Genomic DNA, 26,108 nt, shown 5'->3' with positions numbered 1-26,108 from the left:
GCACATCTACTTCACTGCGTTCCAGGTAATCTCCAGATATATCTGCCAGTACAAATCAATATCAGTGTTTTTATTTCTGTTCTCTGGCGAACACTCTCAGAGATACATGATCATAAATGAAGAAGTTATTTTATTTGGGCAACCCAACCTTCTACATGGGTATGACAGTGACCATGGTCTTTGAGCTTCTTACTTTCACCCAGTTTTAGGAACTTTGGTGTGATTTTTGAGTTGACACCTGTGATTATCATTTCATGTTGTTATAATTTAGTTCTTTTCAACTACACAGCAACCACCGGGTTATGAGGCCCCAAGATCAACCGTAACACAGGCCTGTCAGAGTGGGTCTCGTTAGTGTAACATGTGTGTAACATGTTAATTCTGTGGCGTTTAAAATGCTGCAGCATGCCGGTGCAGTTTAAAGAAACAGGAGCTCAGCCAAGCAGTTGCTCATTTGCTTTTAACAGTGTGACACGACAATCAGACATTTCTTTCCTGTTGCAGAAATGTATCTGTCACCTCAGTAGCAGAGATAAAAATATATGCCTTTTTTCACAGTAGGTCTTTTGACATTTCATAGTAAGTAAGAAGCTTCTGCTTTCTAGTGCATTTTCACCTGTCTATGCTGCCTCAATATCATAACGCAATGGCTTAACTGTGACACCTGAACATTTTTTTAATGTTACAAGTGTCACCTTTGGCTCCTTTAGAACTGAACACGAAAATCTTCTATAGTGTTTTGAAAAAAAAAACTATGCTGTGACTTTAGGTTCAGTTTTAGAATTTTTGAGCACATCGGTCTGCATAAATGTTACATCAGCAATTTAAATAAACCTAAATAATATATTGTATGTGTGCTACGCACAAGGTTTATTAATTTGTGGAGAATAGGTATGGGTGAAAGGTCCTAATAAACGTTGCAGTTTGATTTGCTGTAAACAACAGCCTTAGCTGTGATTTCCAACTAAGACCACTTGCAACGATGAGCAGTTATACATCAGCACACTGGTGAGTCCAGCAGGTCTGTTGTCAGCTCTGCTGTGAATGGAACAGGGGGAAAACTGGGAAGTATTCCCTCATTATGTTTTTTTTATTAGGATTTGAGAGAAGCTCTAGTCTCCAAGTTTCATGGAGGTAAGGTCTCTGAACCACACAGGTTACTATGAAACACATTACAAAGGAGGAGAAATTCTCTGTTTCAAATTGAAAGAAAAATCATCTCTCCTTAGCATACAGCTTAAGTTTGAAAATATCCTGCACGTGGTTAAGTTAGCCTACTTTTGGAGGACTACAGATGAGCTGTTCTTAAAAAAATAATAAAAATAAGAATAAGAAGATTGTATTGATCCCAGAGGGAAATGCATAGTAAGCACAGAAACTGCCAGGGGGCTGACTTGCCAAGATCAGTGCATCAGATCATAAAATAACAAATGTAAATATTTTAAAACCACTAATAGTGTCATAATCAAATTTGCTGTTGTTCATTGGTGAAGTCTTTGTCTTTATGGCCGATGAGAACTACCCTCTAAGTAAACTCATGGTGTTGAGTTTATAGCTAGTTTCACATGCCTTTAATATACCATGGGGCTCTGTTTTTCTTACATTTTAGTCACTTGGGTCAAAAAGGATGACAAACTAGAAAAGCCTACATTGTAATACAGAAATCACTACCATAGTAGCTCAGTCAGATCCAAAAAATAGCATTTTTTACAATAAAATATGGTGCATTCATAATTTGCTAAGCTACCACAAAAGCTACCTGTGTTACTTTGTATCATATAAAAATATTTTTTAAGTTTAGCAAATGCAGCAAACCATCAAAGATGTGAAAAGTCCAAAGTTAAACTTCAGCTATGCAGTTACATTTGAACTACGCTGCCAGAGAAGTGAAATGCAATTCCCGTTTAGTGGAAGGTCTCTTAGTGGTGGTTAATCATGCACTGCCTGCAGTACTAAATCCCTTTCCTTTCCCCCCAGGCCTCTATCTAAGAGCAAACATATAAAAGTCAAGAGAGCAGTTCATGGTACCCAGCAGAATATAAAACACCGACCCTGAGATTGTACGTTACTCGCAGCACTTACTATTTTATTAGTAAGTCAGCATTTCACGATTCTAACAAAACTGTCCATATTTTCATAATGCTGACCTTGCAAGTTTTCTATTACAAAAAATTGTCTCAGTTTGCGGTCATAGAATATTGTTTGCCACTTTATTTGAGTCAAAGAATGAGTGAATAAGGCAATAATTTCTCTTTCAAGGGTTTGACATGACAGAAGTCATGCTTGCTGTCATTATCATCAGCTGCTGTAAGACCACTTTCTGTGTTGTGATTGGATCAGTGCACCTCCACTCGTTCATTCAGAGCTACACATTTAAGCTGACAATTGTTTTGGTCATCATATTGTTAAATAGTTTTGACAAATTAGAGCACATCACAAAAACAAATGCAATCATGAATATATCTTCATATTGTTCTAAACTGATATATTGAACGCAATCAGGGACTAGATTTGTCACCCCGACTGTAAGTACTAGATCCAAGTGTCAAACATTTGGCCCTCAAGCCATAAACAGCCCACTAAACAGCCTAATCCCATGCACAGGATGGCTTTGTGAAGAGGAGGGTAACATGTCAAACAAAATGTGGAAAAGGTGCACAAGCCAAACCTCCTAGAGAGCCATAGGGTTCAGGTTTCTCTGCACAGCAGGGCTGCTGTAACTCTAAACTCAACTATACATCCAGCCATCCATTGAATTTTCTTCCACTAATCCAATTCAGAGTTATGGGCGGGCTGAAGCTTATCCCAGCTGTCATAGGACAAGAGGTGGGGTACATGGTGGCTCAAAGAGTTGGCAGTTCGTCTTGCAACCGGAAGGTTGCTGGTTCAAGCCCTGGCTCGGACAGTCTCAGTCGTTGTGTCCTTGGGCAAGACACTTCACCTACCGCCTACTGGTGATGGCCAGAGGGGCCGATGGCGCGATATGGCAGCCTCGCATCTGTCAGTCTACCCCAGGGTAGCTGTGGCTACAACTGTAGCTTGCCTCCACCAGTGAGTGAATGAATAGTGGAATTGTACAGCGCTTTGAGGGCCCCGAAAAGCGCTATATAAATGCAATCTATTATTATTATAGGCCTCCAAACTCCACTAATAAATATGAAAACAATAAAGCAATAACAGCAGTAAAAATAAGATCAAAATCAAGACTTAGACAAAGTGATTAAATTGGTTCATTCTCAGAATGTACTTGTGCTCCTGCACACTTTTAAAACATGCTGTTTTGTCCCGGTTTTAATCTGACAGCCCATTTAAGATCAAACCGAGCTCTGTTTGAACTACAATGAGTCTGACAGCCCTGCTCGAGACGGCTTATATATGTTCTGGCCATATCATGCTTTAATTATATTCCCCGCATTATCTGTGATAATGTTCTTGTACTGAATTTGTCACATACTCAGCAGTAGGGACATTCACCTTGTCTCATTGCCGGGATGCAGAGCGTTGATTGCAGTGAGCAGGTTTTTGGCAGAGTTTTTACGGGTGGAAAAGGAAACTGTTTTTCTTTTTTTCTTTCTGCTTTGACTTCATAATAAAAAAAATCTCTTCTGGCAGTGGGAAAGAGAACAAAACAGAAGCAGCCCATGCTGTTAGCCTACTGTCTAATCACTCTTTCCCATGTTGGCGTACAAATGCTGCAACACTTTAAGCAACTGTTTTCAACTAGTAGAGTCAAGGATTCTCTTTCTGGAAAACTCAAAGTGTTTACATGTTAAAGTAAAGAGATGGTATATTTTCGATATTGTGTCTAGCACGTCATCAGTGTCCAAGCCAACATCATTAGGCTAATTAATTCTGATGCTCAGTAATTAGTCAGTACACCTGCCATGTGTCAGCTGTTGCCTCTCCACCATGGGCGGTAGTTTTTAAGTAAAAGCGGGCTTGGAACGAAAGCGAGCTTTTGTGTTTGTTTGAAGTCACCTTCGAGAATCCACTTCAAGTCCATTTTGAGCATGCCAAGCATAACTGGTGTTTGAAAACATGGTTGCTCAGAGAGGTGGCTGTTGACAGAAGAAAGACTCAGCTATGGCTTCTCATTCTGAGCCAAGCAGCCGGTTGACTGTCCTCTCAGAGCGTAGTGATTGGGTGGCCTCTCGGCTCAAAAAGAAATGACCCCTCCATCTTTCACACACTGCAAAGTCAGAAACACACACACACTCTATTCTCTATGTGAAGTTCCTCTCTGTCGGTTTCTCCCTCAGAGCATGACGAGTGCGCCAGCGGCCAGGATTTGTGTGATGAGAACGCCATCTGCACCAACACCATCAGGGGACATCTGTGTACCTGCAAGCCAGGCTATGTGGGAAATGGCACCATCTGCAGAGGTAAGTTCCTAACCCTGGAATATCCCACCTGACACACAGACACAGAAACAAAAAACCTTGCCACATCCTCTGAAGATAGGTTGCATGCTTCATTACAACACGGTTCATGTGGTTCGCTCCTCCTTCCTATCCTCTAACCAGGCAGCAGCTGCCATGGAGATGGTGAAAATTGAATCTGGACCATTTTCAGACAGTTTTTGCCCACATGTGCTTCTTTCCCCTCGCTGCTCACCCTGCTCCCCATTGACCTGTTGCACTGCCAGGCATGTTTCCTGGTTTGCCTGCATATAATAGCAATTGAACAGCATACAGAGGAAAACACTTTGTTTTCAGGTTCACAAAAAATTAACATTTGAAAAAATATCAGAACCTTTGCATATCTATAGCTATGAAAATTACAGTTCTTTGTAATAGACTCCATTAAATCTACACATAGACCTTAGAAGTGTTGATCATTCACTTCAGCAAGCATGTTAAAGATATGGTTGTTTGCCTGCTAGAGATTAGACCGAAGACTCAAGTTGCAGCACTACTTGGTCTGCAGTAGCACATGTTTGTCAGCAAAGCAAAACACGTTTTACAAAAACTGTGGGAAGTTCTGTTTTGCTGTCTTGGGTTTAACGTCTTGGTCAGGCATGGATATTACTAAAAAGAAAATGGACCTTGCACAATCATAGCAACTGAAACTAGAAGTTAAGATAATAAGCGCATTAGGAAAGTATTCCTTAAATTAGATGAGAGATTACAATCCAGCTGCTGGAGTTTCTCCCTGTTGGCTCTTAAAAAGGTTCTGTGGTTAGGACACTTTAGTATTGATACCTCCATATTTAACTCATTCACTGCCATTGACGTCTATAGCCGTCAATTGCAGTGAATGAGTCAATGGGTTTAACTCATTCACTGCCAATGGCTGGCAGTGAATGAGTTAAATATGGTCTGTATTCTTTAACTATAAATATACTGTGACTCATTTGTCTTAAAAAGAGGTATTAAGACATGTTAAGTTTGGAGGATCCTGCCAACAGTCTAACCTTAATAAGGTGCTTAATTTTAGTAAGTTGTCAGAGTCGGTGTACATTTTGAATATTGCGTATTTTATTGTATAAAACAGAAGTCGGTGGTGGGTCAAATAGAGTCACTTTGTGCTTTTTTGTTATGTCAAATCAATCTCCTATTCACAGGTAGATGACGTGTTCATGCGTCCAATCCGCGAGGCGCAGTATTAATTCTGCTGAAATGCATATTTTCAGGGCTGATGAAACGGGGCAGCCATTTCTAGGCCATGCAGGGCAATCGTAGCAGCAGAGGCTCGTTAGAGGGTTGAGAGCTTTTACAGTCCAGAGGAGTGCTGTGGCTTGAGGTCACCAAAATACCACAAACATTGCTAGGATCCACCAACAGAGCTGCAGAAACATCAGATTTTCACTTTAGCCAACCAGTCAATGAGGAATAAAACATATTACATTTCAGAATCTGAGGAATCAGGAAGTTTTTTATTTACGGTATCTGTTTGATAAGAGATCTTTAGTCACAAAAAAAGACATAGCAGGTATATCTTGCCTGGGTGTTAAGGTTGCACTTTGCCTGTTACATTTTATGGGTATTTTTCGATTTGGTAAAATAGAGTTAATTGCTCAATGTGTCCCTTTTTTATCAGCAAAGAGCAAAACACTCAGGTTTAAAAAAATTTGTGTGTATGTGTAGGAGATAACAAGCTCTATATTACAAAGCGTTTGAGGATTTGAGGTTTATTTCTCAAAATGTGTTTTGTTGCTCAGAGTTGGTGCTGCCTCATAATATACTGTACTTCTGAACTCAAGTCTTAAAATACAGCTCAACTCCCAGCCTTGCTCATGTCTACAGCTTGATTTGTAAATAAAGAGACCCCATGGGCTTGCATGGAGCACTTTCGTGTAATTTTTTAGACTGTGTGCATATGCTTGGCTGCTGTCCAAGAGATGGGAGAGTCATTAAGCCTAATTAGGCTTTGATATTCTAACCTACCTAAACATGATCTCAACAAAATTCCGGCAAATGTGCTGCAGTTGGATGTATTTGTTGCTGCACAAGCTGACATCCCCCCCAATAGGCGATATATGCCGCCTGTGAGGATGTGGGCTTTTATTTGCTTTCCTGTAATTTCCTTGAAAGTGCCGAATATCAAAAGGGAATGTCAGGACTACTATCTACTCTATCATTTTTCAGGGTTAAATACCATGCTTTATTTTGACCTTCCCACCGTGTTCCATAGTGAAGCCACACTTTGCGTCGGCCTTGCTGCTCCTCACCGTGAAACTTAATAATGTTGTAATTAGGACAGGACAGAGGAAAGCATGTCAGTAATACAAATGATTAGTGGGAGGGTAAGTGTATCATATGGTGCTGTGGGTTGACATCTGCATGTATGTGATGGACAAGAAGTAGGGAAAGTGAATGATGAAACAAAAAGCAGCAAATGCAGGAGAGTGAAAGAGGAGGGAAATGCAGTGACAGAACCAGAAAGTAACAGGAGACATAAAAAAAAAAAAGTAAAGAAGTCGTTGTCACCCACCCCCACTCACCCAGCCATCTGTAAAACAGGCATTAGGATGAGCAGCAGGTAGGAGGCAGGTCCAGGGAGAGATCAATGTAATTTGCAAAGTGCCTTCCACATAGTTTCAGCCTCTGGATTGTCTCCAGATTCATCACACACACACACACACACACACACACACACACACACACACACACACACAGAGGCACACAATGCTTGAGGACAATATAAAAATTAAACTACAGCCTACATATTTGTCACTCCAGGAGTCACGGTCAGTGTGCAATTTATATAACAGAGAGGTGAATACATCAAACAATGTTTAGAATATAAATGATGAAATATGAAAACATTAGTTAACATAGTGGGTTTTGTTTTGTTTTTTCATGTTGGAATTAGAAATGCACTTTATTAAAAAATGGGTACTTTTAGGCACATGAAAAATGTGCATCTAGCTCCTGAACATGTAATTCCATCCGTGGACTTTATTCTGCACTCCTCTAATATCCTTTCAAAAGATTTCCTGCAAGGAAAAACCCACTTTAGCTGCAACAGGAAGGTGTGGCATTATTGTTAAAGGATGATTTCTTTTTTTAAAATTTGCCCCAAAGTTGCTGGAAAGGTTTAAAATCAGGATTCTGAACAAACTGGTCAAATACTCCTTCACCAAACTAGAACAAAAACCTAGTTCATGTAGTGCCTAGATATTCCTAGTCTAGGAAATTAACCCAGACCCCACATTGTGTAGCTAATACATGATCAGTCATTATGCTGAGACCATGCATGACACTCAGTCCAGCTGACTAATGACATTTGTCACAGGCATGTAGGGAAATTTGTTTTAATAATGTCATTAAAACTTCCTGCATTTTACCTATATTGTGCAGGCCAATTAGTATATTATGTGAGAGGGGAGTTTGAGGAATCTCTCTCTATTTCCCCCCTCCCCCTGAGATCTCATTACTGTGTGATGGTGACAGTGTTGGCCAATCGACCTGTGCCTCCCATCTCATTCCCCTCATACATCACTACTGCCCTCTTAGGAATAGGGGAATTAGTCTGAGTGTGACTGCAGCTCCTCAGCCTGTCCCTGCTAATGTTAATAAGGAAAAAGGTGAGTTTAGCTTTAGCTCATGCCCGACTGTGCAAAACTGCATTTCAGAGACAGAAAATGTATGGGTGACTGAGGGGTGGAACGGCCAACAAGTACCCATCAACATTTAATGTCTTTTTACATATACAATGCAACTTCACTTGGATTTGTTGTCAAGGAGGTAGCATTTTTCTTTTGCAAAGGTATAATTTGGCGTTTACTATTTGTTAGGGCTTGGAGGATGGTAAAACCTGCCATAGGTATAGGTTTATATGCTCAGTGACTTCCGAACTGAAAATCTCACACATTTTGTTAGACTTTTACCCCATTTGATGTCATGAAGTGATGTTTCATTAATTATTAGATTGGCAAGACTTTTGTGAATGCCTTAGTTTTCGGCCAATTAAATCTCTATACAGTGGTGGTCAGATGTTTACGCACACTCATGAATATCATGGTCATTCTGGGCTTGTGATGATTGCTTTGAACTGTTGTTTTCCCAGGGTGGAATGATTGTACGGCATACATCTTTAATGACTTTATAAAGCAAGAATTGGGTACACAAGTTTGAATATATTTCAGATTTTTTCTAATCCACACTGGTTGGCTAAATGTCCCTTAGCAAACTGCACCTTGACCAGATGCTTTTGGTAGCTGTCAACAGCCTTCTGGCGTAATTCTGGCTGGATATTTGATCACTCTTCTTTGCAGAATTGGTTGAGTTCATTTAAATTGGTTGGTTTATTGCCACAGAACCGGCTTTTAAGTGTAGTCCGCAAATGTTCAGTAGAGTTGAGGTCAGGGCTTTGGGAAGGTGATGCCAGAGGCTAAATGTAAGCCTCCATTGTCCTGTTAGAACACACAATTTTGTCCAAGTTTCAGTCATCTAGATATTAATTTGTCAAGTTGAAACATTTGGAAGTAGTCGTCCTCATTCATTATTCCATCCATTATGTGCAGTCTACCAGTATCACTGACAGACAAACGGTGCCAGAGGATGATTCTACTGCCAACAAGCAGAGAGCTGCTACAAAACATTAGTTTTACCCCTCCAAACATATCTCTTTGTGGCCAGATAGCTCAGTCTTTGTCTCATCTGACCGTAAAACTATCGTCTAGAAGGTAATTGGCTTGTCCGTGTGGGCAGCTGTAAATTGCAGTCGATGTTGAAAGTGTCATTTTGGAGTGGGGCCTGACTCTCAGTCGACACCCTCTCAGTTCAGTATTTGTTTTTTTCTGGGTTTTTTGGTTGTTTTTTTTCAACTGATGGTCTTGGAATGGGTGATTGTTTAGAAATGGTTCCAAGAGACTATCCCAACTTATCCAAATCTATACTTCTCTTCAAGTTAATAGGCCTTGGATTTTGTCAGGTTAAAAACATTGTAGAGCCCCCAGAATTTCTGTATATATTTGATCATGTATGTGTACTTTCAACTCCATTGGATTGGAGAAAATCTAAAATAAATTCATTCTTGAAAACAATTCTTTTTTTTCTTTTTGAAGTCATTGGAGATGGTGCACTATCATTCCACCCTGGCAAATTACCACAACATTCAAGCCCATGAGAAGTGTTTGCAATCTTTTAATTTTCTTTTTTAGGCCTTTTGGTGTTTCTGAGCTGGCCACTGGTACATTTGGGAATGTACCAGTTTTTTGATTTGGCAAATCCTAAAGCTTTTGATAGTCCTTTGATATTTTTGGTTTCAGCCTAATAATGGCTTCCTTAATTTAAAATTGCACGCCTTGCATGTGAAAAAATGGGGGGCTGTGTATTCAGATGACTGTAATTCTCCAGTTAACTCAGTACTTTTGTTAAACTCCTTGAATTAAAGCTGAAAGCCAGCACCTCAATCATATCTTGCTTGTTTGGTTTAAAATGCACCATGGTGATGTAAAGAGGCAAAATGACCAAAATTGTGCTGTTGTCAAATATTTATGGACTTGACTGCATAGCTTGTATATGTGAAACAAGGTTTTTGATATATTTACAGGATAATATATCAATGGGTGTGAATCATTAAAGGGTTAAAGGATTAAACTCTGTGGAAAAGAGCTATTTCAGGTGATGCATTAACCTCCTAGGACCTGGCATCCACATATGTGGACACCACATTTACTAAATTTTGCTCTACAAGGGCCTGATATCCACTTATGAGGACATTATACTGTTACTGTTCTATCAAAAATTTAAACAAATATCCTCATTATGTGGCTCTCATTTTTCTTAGAAACAAAAATTAGGTAAAAAAAAAAAAAATCTGGTAATTCTTTGTTTTTACATTCATCAGGTCCCAAAATGCCCAAATATCAAAGAGAAATTAAAAATACATGCCGTGAATGAGTTCGGGTCTTAGGAGGTTAAAGTCAGTGTGAAAGTGATTCAATAGGCCGTTTGTCTAAAGGACCCTAATTGCAAGCTTTCTGCTATGTTGAATTGAAAAGAGGAAATGTACTGAGACTTTTTTTTGCGTCTTATACTACAGTGAGTATATTTTCTGGCTATGTTTATCTGAGTACATCTCTTCAGAGGATAAATCTTAACAGATAGACAAAAATCAAGATGCCCATTAAAGACTGTAGGTTTTTGATACCAAGAGTTTTCACATGAGTCAGAAAAGTTAGCCCATTACCTGACTGTCCCCTTGCTTCCTTGCAGCACACCACAGGAGACTATACATGCTTCCCATTTGCTCACTGTGAATTCACTGGATAATTACCTGCTATATTCTAACATAGGTGCAATCAGACAGTACATGGGCTTTGTGCCTGGGAGCTGAGAGGAGAAAGTATGTTCAGTGTATAATATCTGCTAAGCAGATATTATATTCTCACACAATAATATTACATAATAAAATTACACTTGCCGGAGCAGGGAGATGGAAAGATTAAAGAGTTTACATTAAAGACCTGCATCAGCATCGTTTGTCCGTGTTCACATCTGTGTGCTCTACTGCATAGCACTCTGCGCTACCAGCAAGAGTATCTGTTAAACAAAGCGTATACAGTACTTTTCACAGATTTTATATAGTTGAGTATCACCGGCACAAGACTGATTGAAGACAAAAAAAAAAAACATCACAGAGATGATAGAATGAGGACAGCATACTGGATTTTTGCTTGGTGCATTAAATTATATTACAAGAGTGGATGTGATGGAGCTGAACACAAGGGGGGGGGGGGGGGGGGGGGGGTCTCTCTTTGCTGCTACATCTAACAGTGGGGAACAGACTAAAAATAATTGCCTCAAATGATAATTGCTACAAAGCTTCAAAAACAAGTAGCGAGTTTTTTTTCTTTTCCTTGTTACAATTTTCTTTTCCACATTTGCAATTAATCATAGCTTCAGATACTGTGGTTTTCAGCCAATTAAATGTTGTAAAACACTGTGCCCTCTAGCACACAACTACACAGCAGAAACTGCTAAATGTGTTGTTCCTATCAAAAAAGGATGAAGGGGAGCAATAATTATGTAAACAGAAAATTAAATGCTTCATACTTATAGAGGAAATGAAGACTGAATTACACTCCTTCCCCCTCCCTCCCTCCCAATTTCTCTTTTCCTCTCATCCCCCCTCTCATCCCCATTCTCTATTTCCCAGAATACATTAGCATGGGTTTACAGCTCGCTGTTAGCTGCTTGCAACATGGTTCCTCTGCGATTAGGTCCGATAGCAAAATGAGAAAAGCACGAGTCAGTGCTTTTGTCCTCTGCGCCACTGTTTAGACTCACTACTCAAATCCTCTCTATTTAAAGCCCCTTTGTCTATACAAACCAGTCCTAGGGAATGAAACGGACCATTAACAAGATTAGCTCACTCATTCTACTGCTGACAAAGGCTCTGCAATAGGCTGCTGATCATTAGGCTGGCAGTGGGAACAATGCTGATCTATAATCTTTTGCCGTGCTTCGATTGAACTATTGTGGCCCATTTATTAGACTCTAAGGGAGATGACATAATGGTAGCCCTTTGTCAACCCAAGAGAGCCGCAATACCAGAGCAATCGGTGGAGGAACGAAAGTAAGTAATGGTAAAAGGAGTCTTAACCCTTCATTTCTTCTTTCTTACAGTCAGTTTGTGCAGTTGGTTGAACTGAAATAGAGCCTGTGGGATGGAGGCCTTTTTGTATGTTTCCAGCAATCATCCCAGTAGCACTAGGCAGGAAGGTGGGTGGCTGCAGGTAGGCTGTAGGTCTCATCAGGTATAAAGTTGAGAACAAATGTTCGCATGTAAATAGCAAGTATGCTTCACAAATGTTTTCCAGTGTAGTAGCAGGTAGCATTTTAGGTGAGAAAATCTTTCAAGCCACAGTGAACACAATCATTTCAAAATCAACACCTGAGCTGCTTAAATTGTGTTTTTGAACCGTAAATACAGCAAGACTGAGCAGAATCAGCACCTACAAATAGGAGCAATAGCTGCGCTTCTCCATCTATTGTGTGTTTTCATAATATCAGCAGCAGCCAAATCTATTGTGTCGTTAACAGTCACCCGAAGGGGCATAGCATTGCTGTAGCAACAATATTAGCCATAATTACTCTCCTGTAATAGAAGCAAGATGTGAGGTATAATCACTACTCAGTCAGTGAGAGAGCAGAAGTAGGTCAGCTGTGGTAGACTGAGTGATTGTGGTGAATGTGCCTGGCCTAGTCGAGCTCCCCTGAGATCACCGAGGCAAGGATCCAGTCAGAGTCCCACCGATGCCACATTACACATCTGTTACACGAAGCTATAAGGGGAAACGTATCAGGTTCACTGTGGTAGGAATCTGCTCAAGTCAAGCCCATGCAAGTGGATATTGGGTATGTTTTGGGGCATGCAACCCAAATGAAGTACTTGTGGAAGTGCAGTTTTTCTAATAAATGCTTGCAGAGGGCATCTCCAACAGTGAGTCAAAGCCTGTGAAGTCCCATGTTAAAGTTAAACCAACAGAATGAACAATATTTACAGCAAAGATTAAAAATTGTTTTCGGCCCCCTTGAACTTTTCCACATTTTGTCACATTACAGCCACAAACATGAATCAATTTTATTGGAATTCCACGTGAAAGACCAACACAAAGTGGTGTACACGTGACAAGTGGAACGAAAATCATACATGATTCCAAACATTTTTTATAAAGAAATAACTGCAAAGTGGGGTGTGCGTAATTATTCAGCCCCCTGAGTCAATACTTTGTAGAACCACCTTTTGCTGCAATTACAGCTGCCAGTCTTTTAGGGTATGTCTCTACCAGCTTTGCACATCTAGAGACTGAAATTCTTGCCCATTCTTCTTTGCAAAACAGCTCCAGCTCAGTCAGATTAGATGGACAGCGTTTGTGAACAGCAGTTTTCAGATCTTGCCACAGATTCTCGATTGGATTTAGATCTGGACTTTAACTGGGCCATTCTAACACATGGATATGTTTTGTTTTCAACCATTCCATTGTTGCCCAGGCTTTATGTTTAGGGTCGTTGTCCTGCTGGAAGGTGAACCTCCGCCCCAGTCTCAAGTCTTTTGCAGACTCCAAGAGGTTTTCTTCCAACATTGCCCTGTATTTGGCTCCATCCATCTTCCGATCAACTCTGACCAGCTTCCCTGTCCCTGCTGAAGAGAAGCACCCCCAGAGCATGATGCTGCCACCACCATATTTGACAGTGGGGATGGTGTGTTCAGAGTGATGTGCAGTGTTAGTTTTCCACCACACATAGCGTTTTGCATTTTGGCCAGAAAGTTCCATTTTGGTCTCATCTGACCAGAGCGCCTTCTTCCACATGTTTGCTGTGTCCCCCACATGGCTTGTGGCAAACTGCAAACGGGACTTCTTATGGTTTTCTGTTAACAATGGCTTTCTTCTTGCCACTCTTCCATAAAGGCCAACTTTGTGCAGTGCACGACTAATAGTTGTCCTATGGACAGATTCCCCCACCTGAGCTGTAGATCTCTGCAGCTCGTCCAGAGTAACACTGCCCTTTTATTGAGGTTACATGAATATGCATAGGTTCATTAACATATGACGTCTACATACACACAAAGAGTACTTTGGCTTTGTGATGTGTGTGTGTGTGTGTGTGTGTGTGTGTGTGTGTGTGTGTGTGTGTGTGTGTGTGTGTGTGTGTGTGTGTGTGTGTGTGTGTGTGTGTGTGAGTGATCTGTGTGAGGTCAAGATGTGACCCTGTGAAGACTCCCCAAAGCTGGTGCCAGAAGTCTAGCGGGTCCATCTGAACAAAAGGCTCTTATACTTAAAGAGATATACGTGTGTTTGCTATGCCATATATCAGCAAGAGAAGATACGACCTCTCCTAGGAGGTGTGTGATCTTATGCCAGAACACTCTGTAGAGGAGTGAACGCACTCCCCTCTTCATGCTACACAGAGTTGTTACAGACCTCCTAGGATGAGACATTCTTTCAATCTACAAATTATTATACACCTCTAAGCATATATGGTTAAATATTTCTAAGCATAAATGACAATCAACAATACAAAACCTAACAGAGGGCTGACATTAGGAAAAGAGAACTATACATTTTTCCTGTTTCTAGTGTTGATCTTTGTGTGACACAACCCGAAATGGCACAACGTCAGCGTCAGAATCAAATCAACATGGATGTCTTTCTAAAAGTGCCATTTAGCACCAATAATCGAACCGTGGGAAAGCAACAGCAGAACATGTAGAGAGAAATTGAATTACTCACAAAGTGCAGATTGAATTTATAGACATTATGTTTTAGTTTTTCTGTAAACTGCAGTGAGCTGTAGCTCTGAAGCTGTTGAAGTCTCCATTTAGATTTCAACTAATTAAGGTTCATAATAAAGAATAACCCCGTGGCTCAGAGACAGTAAAAAATTTATGTTGGGTACATTTTCTGCTTGCAGTTGTATTTTCACCAGGTAAAAGGTTTGTATATGGAAAATGCATACCAATACACCTGGGAGAAGGAAAGAGACAACTGTGGTTTCTGTTGCAAAATTTACCATCACTTAGCATTCCTTAAGCACACCTACTGGCCCAATAGAAAAATACTAATTTAATTCTTTATATATATTTTTTGATTGATTATATTATATTAATAACTTGAGATCCACTATGCATATACATTTTATAGCCACTGAGGTCTGCTTCAAAACAGCATGACTGTGTTATTGTCAGTCAGTCTTTAATAGGGAAGCTTTGATCACCTTTGTAGCTTTACACCTGCTGTGTTGCTTACTCTCAGCCAGACCCTGTCCCACATTATTGTTAAGATGCAAACTACCATATCAAATCAAATCAAATCACTTTTATTGTCACATCACATGTGCAGGTACATTGGTACAGCACATGTGAGTGAAATTCTTGTGTGCGAGCTTCACAAGCAACAGAGTTGTGCAAAATACAATAATGTAAACAAGCAAAATACAAGAATGGCTACATCTGAAACTAATAAATATATGTACAATATATAATAGTATATGCATTTCTGGATGTGTATACTAAATATTTTTCTACGTGTGTGTGTGTGTGTGTGTGTGTACACATATTTTACAAATTAAATAGAGTAAACAATAAATAAAAAATATAAAAATATACAGAGTTGAGACATGTGCAAAACAGTGGCATTACTGTACAGTATGGAGTGCATAATGTTGAAGTTCCAGTAGTGAAGGTGAGGTGTCTATGAAGTGTTCAGCAGTCTGATGGCCTGATGGAAAAGCTGTCTCTCAGTCTGCTGGTACGGGACCGGATGCTGCAGAACCTCCTTCCTGATGGAAGTAGTCTGAACAGTTTATGGCTGGGGTGACTGGAGTCCTTGATGATCCTCCCCGCTTTCCTCAGGCACCGCTTCCTGTAGATGTCTTGGAGGGAGGGAAGCTCACCTCCAATTATCCGTTCAGAGCACCGCACTACTCGCTGGAGAGCTTTGCAGTTGTAGGCGGTGCTGTTGCCATACCAGGTGGTGATGCATCCAGTGAGGATGCTCTCAATGGCACAGTGATAGAAGGTCCTGAGGATGCGGGGGCTCATGCCGAATCTTTTCAGTCTCCTGAGAAAGAAGAGGCGCTGCTGCGCCTTCTTCACTGTTTTGTTTGTGTGTACTGACCACGTAACCATATCTGAGGTTCGCTCCAAGGAAGCAGGTATGTATGTTACTTTTTACTACCTGCTCTAGTAGCCTTAAGAAATTTACTGGGTATATGACTTTGACATTTTAAATAAATAAATACGTACATAAAATAGAGGCTGTTTTAAAACAGAGAGTATTTCATCTGGGACTGAAAAGCACAAAGCTCGGAGGCTCTAGGCTCCAAAACACTTTAGTTCAAATCTGCAGGCCATGGCTGATTTATGGCAGACTGCAGGCTTCACTTGTACACACACACACACACACACACACACACACACACACACACACTCAAATAACAAATAGACAAGTAGAGGAAGCATTTGAATGGGATAACACTGTGTGACTGTAGCTGTTTCTCTTACTCACAGCTATTACTGTGGATTTTACTTTAAACAGGTACTTCAGTTGTAATTACTTGTTGAGAAGTGTTAGTTCTGTGCACTTTTAATTGTGCACTGGTGCATTCTGAAAACAAAGTCAATAAGCCAAACGCTGCTTCAGTCCCTACAATAAGGGAAATGTATTTACTGAAAAAGGAGCCCTGAATTATATTCCTTCTACTAGTTATTTGTTTATGTTATACACCACATGTATGTTCTAATTATTGCTGCTTTCAGAGAAAAAAAGCGCACTTGTAAAAGATACAATCAGACAATAGTTCATCAGTCCACATGACAGGATTCACCGTGTATAGATTTATGACAACATGTGGTGTGGTGTGTGTGTGTGTGTGTGCATGCTTTTGTGTATCTGTGTTTTTCCAGGTTCTTCAGCTAATTAATTCATTGTTTTTGCCAAACAGGAAATTTGGCAAGAATAAAGCAGTCTTTTTCTTATTCATATGATATTGGACGTGGTAAATAGCATACCTTGGGTTGCTTCAAAGAGAATTTGCCTTGGATTTAGACACTGATTATTGGGTGTTTTCTACAGACAGAAGCCCCAGGACACAAGGAAAAAAGAGTTATAAACCCAAAGTGTAAAAGTTTGTTTGAGTTTTTGGACTACGATATTCATTATGAGAAGAGATACTTCAGTCACGAACAACATGCAGGCCCACTATACAATGCTGCTATGATAGCATATTAAAAACGGGGTAAACCTGGAGTGTATGGATTGAGACCTCATTGTTTTTGACAAACTGAAAGAAATAAAGCAGCAGCCATCTCCTGAGAGGATGATATGATCGTTTCTGTTCTCCTCACTCTCTTTTAATAGCAGCTGCTCTTCTACCTGATGTGTCTTTCACCATTGTGGGGCTCACACACACACACATCCAAATCAGTGTCTCATTCACAGTCTGTTTCAGTGCAGATTTCTAAGCTGTCGCTTCAATCATCTTATTTCTCCTCGTTCTTGTCTTATCATCTGTTTCCCATTGCTAATCCATCATCTGTCTATTCCACGTGCTGTCAGGATGATAGGTCTACTACTCAGTAAGACTTTTTGCTTGTTATCATTTTCAGCGTATTCGTGGTGAGTCAGCGGAGAGATACAGATACACTTTTCTGTCTACAGAACTACAGCTTATTCAAGTTTTCCAAACCAGTTTTTGGGGAGTGACGATAAAGATGCGGGAAGTACAGAAAAGTCCCACACGTATTGAAACTGATTTTACTTCATGAGTGAGTACAGTAGGATGGAGTTGGAAATGGCTCAGCAGTGCTACAAAAAAAAGTTACAACTGACAGTTTAATAACTAAAGTTTCCCTTGATTTTACTTCCATATGGGTCAGTCAATGAAAATCAGCACGTGTGTCATGATCCTGGGTCTTCGATCAAGCGTTTTGTGTTTTGTTTTGTGTATTGTTGTGATATATTTTGGTTTTTGGTTGTGTTCTTCCTCAGTTTGATGTTTCGTCATTTCTGTCTGTGTTTTCCTCTGTGTAAAGTCCGGGTTTCTCAGTCTGTGTCTTTGCCTGTGTGAGTTCCTGTTTTATTTTGTAGGTCTGCGTCTCCCATCAGTGTTTCTGGTTTCGCTTCCCCTTGTCTCGTTATGTCCAATTACTCCCAGCAGTGTCTCCCTCCTGTTTCCCATTCCCTGATTGCCCTGTGTATATTTAAGCCCTGTGTTTTCTCATGTGCATTGCTGGTTCGTCTGTGTTATTTGGTGTTTTCTGGTGTGCGTTGTCACCCTCTCTGGTTCCCCTGCATCTATCGATGGCTCCCTGCACCTCCGTTTGTGTCTCAAGGTTTCAGGTTAGCTTTATTCTTAGTTTTCCCAGTTTAGGTTTTGTCAGTTCTGTTCTTGCCACCCTCGCCTTTTGTTGATTGCTGTCCTCCTCAATAAAGCTCACTCTCATCTTAAGCTGTGCTAGCACTTTGGGTCCTTTAATAATTTACACACGACTTGCCCCGCAAACCGTGACAGAGTCCCTCCTGGCCCCCTCACAATTCACAGATTTCAATTTTAAAACCTTTTTTGTACAACAACTGTAAAGTAATGATGCCATGCAAACCTTCATAGTGTCAAGATTTTGCAACAAGCTGTCCCTGAAGTACAAACGCCTAGGTTGAAATTTGATTATTTATTTTTTTGCGAGGTCTTATTTTTCCCACCTTTTTTTTCCTTTTTTTTTTTTTAATCCTCATAACTAGTTGCTACCACTACTACTGTGCAAAACACTTTCTTTCTTAATATCTTCCTTTGAAGCAGTCAGACTTGCCTGTCATTTTTGTTAAGTGGTCTTTAGCAGTATTTCTCCAGGCTTTCTTAAGCTCTTTCTGAGTTTTTCCTTGGACTGCTTTTTACTCACTTTCAGTCCAGTCCTCATAGCTCACTGTTTCCAGTTGGTGTGAAAATAGAATCAATTGGAAATTTTTGGTTCAAATCATTTTCATTATGTACAGAAGGCATCCAGACCGACACACAGCAGCCTTGAGCCATAAAACAGAGTGGAGGCTCTATCATGGTTTGGGGTTCCATTTCAGCCACTCACGTTGGGAAAAGTACCATCAGACTGACCATGCAGCACCATGTGAAAACCATCCACCATCCATCTAAACCACCATGATTGGCAACAGTTTCATTTTTCAGCATGATAGTGATCATAAATACATTGCCAATGCAGTAAAAGCATACCAGGATATAAGGAATGCAATGGAACAATAGCAGTCACGGACTGGCTTCCCCAAAACCCAGACCTCAAGCCATGTGTGCTCATCTTGGCAAAGAATAGTAAAGAAGGCACCCATAATCCAAAGAAGAGGGAATTATTTGATCCACTGCTGAATTTTATATATAACGCGCTTCCATTCATTTTGCACTTTTCAATAAACCACTGCAGCTATTACCTATTTTCCTACAAAATGTTAAGAAATAAGGAGTGGCTCTAGAGTTTTGCACAGCATTCTAAGTACAGGATTTCATCTCATTTCTCTTAGGGACAGCATAATTTTCTCATGTATATACCTTTTTAAAACCAATGATCGTAGTCTACTGTGGATACTACCTCAGGATTTCAGTGAGGATGAAGACTCATATCTCAAACTGATCAGTTTGTGTGTGTTTGATGTTTCTGGTGTTGTGAAAGAGTGGGACTTAAAAAAGAAATGATCTTATAGTGCGAAGTGTCTGTTTGTATTGTTATGTAAACAAAAAGGAGAGAAAAAAAATGCCATGTTTGAAATAAGTGAAATTTTTTAAACACAACCCTCCGTGTGAAATCGAATTCATCACTATATGATATGCATCCCTCCTCCAGCTTCCAGCAGCATGGGTCATGGGTAATTCTGCCACTACATCTCGCCTCTCAGCAGTAAGCGTCATGTTATCAGCGAGGCAGAGGCAGCAGCAGAGGTTGGAGAAGACAGTGGTGTCAGCTGCCTACCTGTGTGTGTCAGTAATGGATTCAGATACAGGGAGTCGCACATCCCGTGCCGCCCTCTGTTATGAAAGCTCCTCACATCCAGCTGCCAAGGGCGTCCCTGCTCCTCACCCCTCCCCTCCCCCTCACTGTGCTGATAGGTTCATGCCCCCCATGACTCTTCAGCAGATGAAAATAGATAAAATCATCCAGACATGGCGTGAACTGACAGTTAATGTTTGCCACACACTGATTCAGTTGAAACACAGACAGTGAGTTGAATATATTTCTATTTTTATTTGCTTCTTATTCACTTATTCAGTATTCAGCAATAGCATTTTTTTAATACTTAGGAAACTGTATAACAGACAAAACTCACACAACAGAGATAATTCTCTTACCATGCTTATTATTTGTATTCCCCAAACTTCATATTGGACTTTGCTTCTACTTAAAAATAAAGTAAATATACAGTCATCACTACGCCCACACTAGCATCTAAGCAGATAAAAAAATATTACTGATACTAATTGCCAGCTTTGTTGTCATCCTAAAGAATCGCACATAAGTTTCATAATTTTATGCCAGTACCTAATAAATGTATTCACCCACACAAAAGGATGTTAAAAACCCAGCTTTAAATACAAGCTTAAAGCTTTCTTTAAACGTGTGTTTCTGAGCCACTCGTAAGAAGTGGAAATGAGCTAAAAAGACAACACCAACACAGCATCACCTGTTAATTTCTTAGCAAACGTTGGCTCATTTAAAAATCCGGCAGAGACACAGCGACGCTAACATCCATCTGGAGATGTGTCTGCACAAGCCTGACTAACTATTCGCATTATACCCAACCGTCTTAGTCTGTTCTATAGTCTCAAATAAGCATTTTTGTGGGATTAACTTTCAGATCTCATATCCTGTAGCTTTTTTTCTCATTTCAATTGACTCTTCCCATTTAGAAGTACTATAATTAGTTATATCCATACTTAAACCCATTACAAGAGCATATCATTTTTATACTTATTCAATCTGAGTACATAACCCAGCAGCTCATCAGGTACATGTATAAAGCTGAGTGTAAGGTAAAGCAAATGCAAATATTTTCACAGCACTCTCTTATTTTTGGATATTATAAAAGTGTGACTCTGGATTAGGGTTGACTGGAAGTGGACGTGCATCTTGGGTAAAGGACCCGCTCATTTTATAGTGGCATCAAGCAGACTCGTGCGGTAATGGATATCTGTGTACACAAGAAAATGGAGTTGTATTTCTGCGCCTGAAGTGTAATGCCTGGAGAGAGAACACAGCGCGTTGAATGCTTTTAAAGTGAAAACCAAGAATCCCAGGGGAGCATTTAAGCGCTGACAGCTGTTTTACATCTAGAAAATGTGGCAAAAAAAAACTTTGTCAGTTTGCTTGAGGTTTGGTTTTTTGCTTTTTGTTTTGTTTTTTTTCTTTGCTTGTCTGATGAATAAACAAATGGCACCTCTGCGTTAGCTCAGTCCTCTGCTGCCATCTGCTTCTGCAGGCAACCTTTCAAACTGTCTTTGCTCAAACACTTTAGCCATGTGTTCACAGGTGCACTTAAATGAAAGCCTGAAATGAAAGGTTGATCAGGCCGTTGTGGAGCAGAGAAATTATTTTACTGCTATTGTTAAATAATCATCATTATTACCATTGCATTAATAATATAATCTGGAGTTTATATTGCATTCAGGGGTTGAACAGTGTGTGTCTTTCAGAAAGGCTAAAAGTAACAGGACAGGAAACAGGCTTGGAGAGTTTTGCAGAAGTGAAAGTTATTTTGAGCAGCAGGCTAAGACGAGGCTTTAACAATGTAACAGATAGCTTTAAGAAGGCCTTAAGATGTTATGCATACAGTTATTATGTTGACCTTGTATTTCAGATGCAGTTATAACCATTTTATACACAATGCATATCTGTGCTTATTAAAGAGTTGGAGCTCGGTCAATTAATTGGGGGTTGGAAGCTTTGTTCGGCGCGATGTCCGGACAATCTATTGTGCAAGTGACTTGGAGCCATAGAAGGAATTGCAATACATGCTTACAAAACACTTATATATCAGGTCATTTCATATTAAGGTTTAAGTAGAGGTTCTTGGTTAAAACATTTATTTAGTAGAAGACATACATATAGTCTCAGTGAGCCTCTGGTCTGGTAAAAGGTCAGAAGTACAACAGGTGAATTGAGAAAGAGCATGTGGGGTCAACACACACACACACATGAGTTAGATTTATTTAGAGGAGAGATTAGTCATGTCTCGGCAAGAAAGAGGAACAATTCACTTTAAGACAAGAACGGAAAGTACCAGCCATGAAAATAGAAGATGATCTTCTGGGTTAAAAGTCATTGTGGTGTTGATCTGATCTATGTATAAAATGTATCTGTGACGCATGAAGGGGCGTCAGTAAATCAAACCCTGATGCTATAAAATATCTGTTTATGCTTTGATTAAGTCGGAGATCACTTGCTGTCGGCGTACAGAGTGTTCTTCCCACACGTGTGTAGTCATTAAAATCATTGTTTGACCAAGACCTTCTGGACCATGGGTGGTTTGTACTCTCCTTCCTCAATTTTGAACCTTAACACCGTGCTTGTAATGATGATTGTGAATGAAAGTATCTGACTTTCTTTTCACCGTCCCAACATCCACAGTGAGATAGTAGCAGGTCCCCCCTGCCTTCCCCAAAACTGCTTTGTAAGTTTCCCTAAAATCGCTGGTCACTTACCTGCATCTTTCACACTCCTCCAGCCCTGAGCATTCTGAAATGTGAGGAGGCTCGTTCCAGAGCGTGGAATCTCCTGAACCACCTGGCAGAATTAAGTGTTGTGTCAGCAGTATTGATCAACCACCCCTTCAACCCTCTGCAGATACATTATGGCAGTAAAAATCTCCCTTAATGTGTCTTTAATCCATGCCGACTGCCTGGCGCAAGTCCTTATTGTCTTGTAAGTGCAGTCATTATCTGTGATGTTCAGTAAATGCCCAACAGAGAGTACAGCCAAGGGTGAACTACTGTTACTCTGATGCATAGTAAAGTGAGGCATTTGTATGAGTAAATGGATTGGCATTAATTCCTTCTTAGCTGCACTTTTGGCCTGCTCAGCACTTCCTTGCAGGCTGCCAGTGGACTTCTAACTCTGCATTTAAGCCTGCTGCTATGCATTCATATAAATGGAAGCAAGACAGACAGACAGACACACACACACACACACACACTGCAGCAGGAGAAAGAGGGAGGAGGCATTTTTCTTCCTATGAGATGAAGGATGTTGAAGAGAGAGAATATAGTAGAAGATGTTGAGCCTCCATTATCTGGATACCCCTGCGTTCCTCTGTCAGAACTAATAGATGTTGTTTTCAGGAAGGCTCCTTTATATTGTGCATAATCTCTTTCCCTCTGTGATATCAGCACCTGTTGGAAGATATGAAAGGATCTGAGAGTGGAGGCTAAGGTTTACATTTAAAACTTTCAGGGCATAGATTGATTGCTGCAGACCAGAGCTGTTCAACATCTTTGAAGAGGATGCTAGGAATAAGGTGGATTGGAAGCTGTGGCTAACTGAACCAACTGTAAAAAGAAAGATTTTACTTCTAAGGCCCTGTTTTTGGTAACGATCTTGAAAAAAAATGTTAATTTATAATTAATGCATCTTTAGTAGTTTAATTACCCTTAAAAACTTAAAATATAATTAATAGTGTTTAATAATCAATAATGTATGTGTCATTATTCCTTAAACTTGATGAGTGATATGTTGCATCATGTATTGTGTCACAGCTGTTAAGAAACAGTAACAGTTCAGTTCTGGCAGCATGAGAACATTATGACTTTTATATAGTGTTTTCTTATTCTAAGTGACCACTCAACATTTTAAACACACTCACCGGCCACTTCATTGGAAACATCTACTGAACTGCTTTACAGTGCAAACACCTAATATGGCAATCACATGGCAGACGATCAGTGCAAGACAAACTGCTCAAACTGAGTATCAGAATGAGGAACTAAGGTGATTTTAAGTGACTTCTGTGCAGGTAGCATGATTCTTGGAGCCAGATAGGTTGGTGTGAGTACTACACAACGTACTGATCTCCAGGGATTTACCTGCACAAGCAGGAAAATGTCTAGGGTTTACAGAGAATGGGCCAAAAATAATGTTATCTGGTAGAAAATTATTTGTTAATGTCAGAAGTCAGAGGAGAAAAGCCATGCTCCTTTGAGGTGATAGGAAGACTACAAATGACCTCTCCTTACAATCAAGGTGTGCAGAAGAACAGTTCTTAATGCACAACAGTCTCTGAAGACGCTTCCTCCAAGGAAGGTACGTAAATGGGGTTAACGAGATCCTCGTAGCATTTTGTCTACCACCCAACTTTATCCTCAGCTGAAGTCAGTAGCACCCAACTCCCACTGTACACCATTTGAACAGAGCACCACTTTCCTGGGTCACCTGATGATTTGCCAGAATCAATTAGTGGCCAGCTGAAAGTCTTGTTCCATCCTAAACCCACTTTCATAGTCCCAAATGCTTACCAAGCCCAATAAGACTCTCTTAGGCTAATGGCTCCCATCAGCTATGGTGCCCACCATCAGGTTTGGTGATTATCACCATAACAAGCATCAACCACCCTTTGGTTAATATGGAGATCCAAAACATTGTCCATTGAGTCTCAATAGTCCCAGCCTCACTTGAAATTTTATTGAACTACTGCTGGAGGTGGGAATTGAAGTGCTCACCAGGACCTGCACCAGATGCTCCCAGCACAACCTCTCTAAGTCCAGTATCCTCCCCCACCAACTGATACATCTCAGTTGATATCCAACTCAGGTGATCAGTTGGTAGCTCATTTCCTCACTTCACCCGAATGTCCAAAGCTTGTGGCCGCAAATCTGAAGAATATCCAGTGAGTGGCAGTTCTCTGGGGGAAAATGCAAAATTAGTGATTGACCTGCACTAAGGTGTCCTGGTCTCAAATGCACTTACAAACACCCTGATGCTTGATCAGGTGTCCCTTATGGACAAACTGTGATTGGCACAAAGGCACAATAATAAAACAACACTGGAGACTACATCAAACAGGCTGTTTTTCTCAATTGCGCCCTTCCAGGTCTCGATATTATGGCCTGTGTGTGTGTCTCCAACACAAGTCTCCCGGTGGAGTACTCTCCAGTGCCCTACTCGGTAAATCCAAGAAGGCAGGGTTCTCTGAACTGTCATTCTCCACATAAGTGTAAATGACAGAACAAGAGCCAGAGCCAATTACCCCACCTAAAGGTTAGGGAAGCAACCCTCCCATCCAGTGGGGAACACCCCAAAATATAGGCAGCAAACTAAGGGGATACAAGTATACCCACCCCTGCCCACCCCTCTGACGGAGGGCAATGAATGATTGGAGCACAGTCCAACTCATCTTCAGGGATCTGAAGAGGCACAGGCACAGATCATAGGCCCTGTGTTGCATGATTATATAATTATTTTCTCTTTCCCTTTACATGCGGCATTGCAGCATGCAAAATTAAAAGTACTGAAAATTAGATATTTCAAATTTGATAATTATTTAACAATTTCTTACTATGACTTCATTATCAAAAAGGCTAACAATGTTCTTATCAGTTTTCATTTTTCTGTCATAGAATTCCAAAGCTCGCCTTTCCCCTTTCACACCTACTTGAATTTGTCGAGCATTCATCTTTCCCAACAATATTCCTGCTCCTAATTCAGAGATGGAACCTTGGACACCCAACGACCGTGAATATGACTGTTAGCCACGGCACAGAGTGGAATGATTTCATTCTTGCCACCCACTGGAAAGCAATCTAGGCCTGTAATGGGAAACTCAAATAGCAAATCTGTGGGTATAAGCATGTCTTGAGAAGTCACGAGTCAGCAACAGGCTCAGTTAAGCAATGAGATAGTTTAGCAGGAGGTCAAGAGACTTACAATTAAAGGAGGGCACTTTCTTTCTTGGAGCTCTGGGTCAGTCTATTTGTCGCTGTGGTGGGTTCTCATAATGACATGTAGAGGAGGCAATTAAGGGAAGAGCTGGAGAGGTGGAAAAGTGGGGAAAAAAAGAAGAATTTATTGAATGTTAAAAAAAAAAGGAAGGGGGGGGGGGAAGATTATGGAAAGAGGTGAAGTGTTGGTGAGATACTTTGTATAAGCCAGCAGTGAGACTAGAGTTT

General features: G+C 40.4%; 1 protein-coding gene across 1 annotated transcript in view; it reads left to right on the top strand.

The window, feature by feature from the left end:
• LOC101466791 (protein kinase C-binding protein NELL1) overlaps positions 1-26,108 on the top strand; it is a 305,527-nt gene that overhangs the window by 227,257 nt on the left and 52,162 nt on the right. Inside the window, exon 14 of the mRNA XM_004571054.3 lies at positions 4,260-4,382. Within this exon, the coding sequence (XP_004571111.1) occupies positions 4,260-4,382 (123 nt within the window). The remainder of the gene's footprint in view (positions 1-4,259; positions 4,383-26,108) is intronic.

The sequence above is a fragment of the Maylandia zebra genome, linkage group LG1 (genome assembly GCF_041146795.1).
Source record: "Maylandia zebra isolate NMK-2024a linkage group LG1, Mzebra_GT3a, whole genome shotgun sequence".
Lineage (NCBI taxonomy): Eukaryota > Metazoa > Chordata > Actinopteri > Cichliformes > Cichlidae > Maylandia > Maylandia zebra.
The sequence above is the reverse complement of the archived record's forward strand: the minus strand, read 5'-3'. Positions and strand labels throughout refer to the sequence as shown.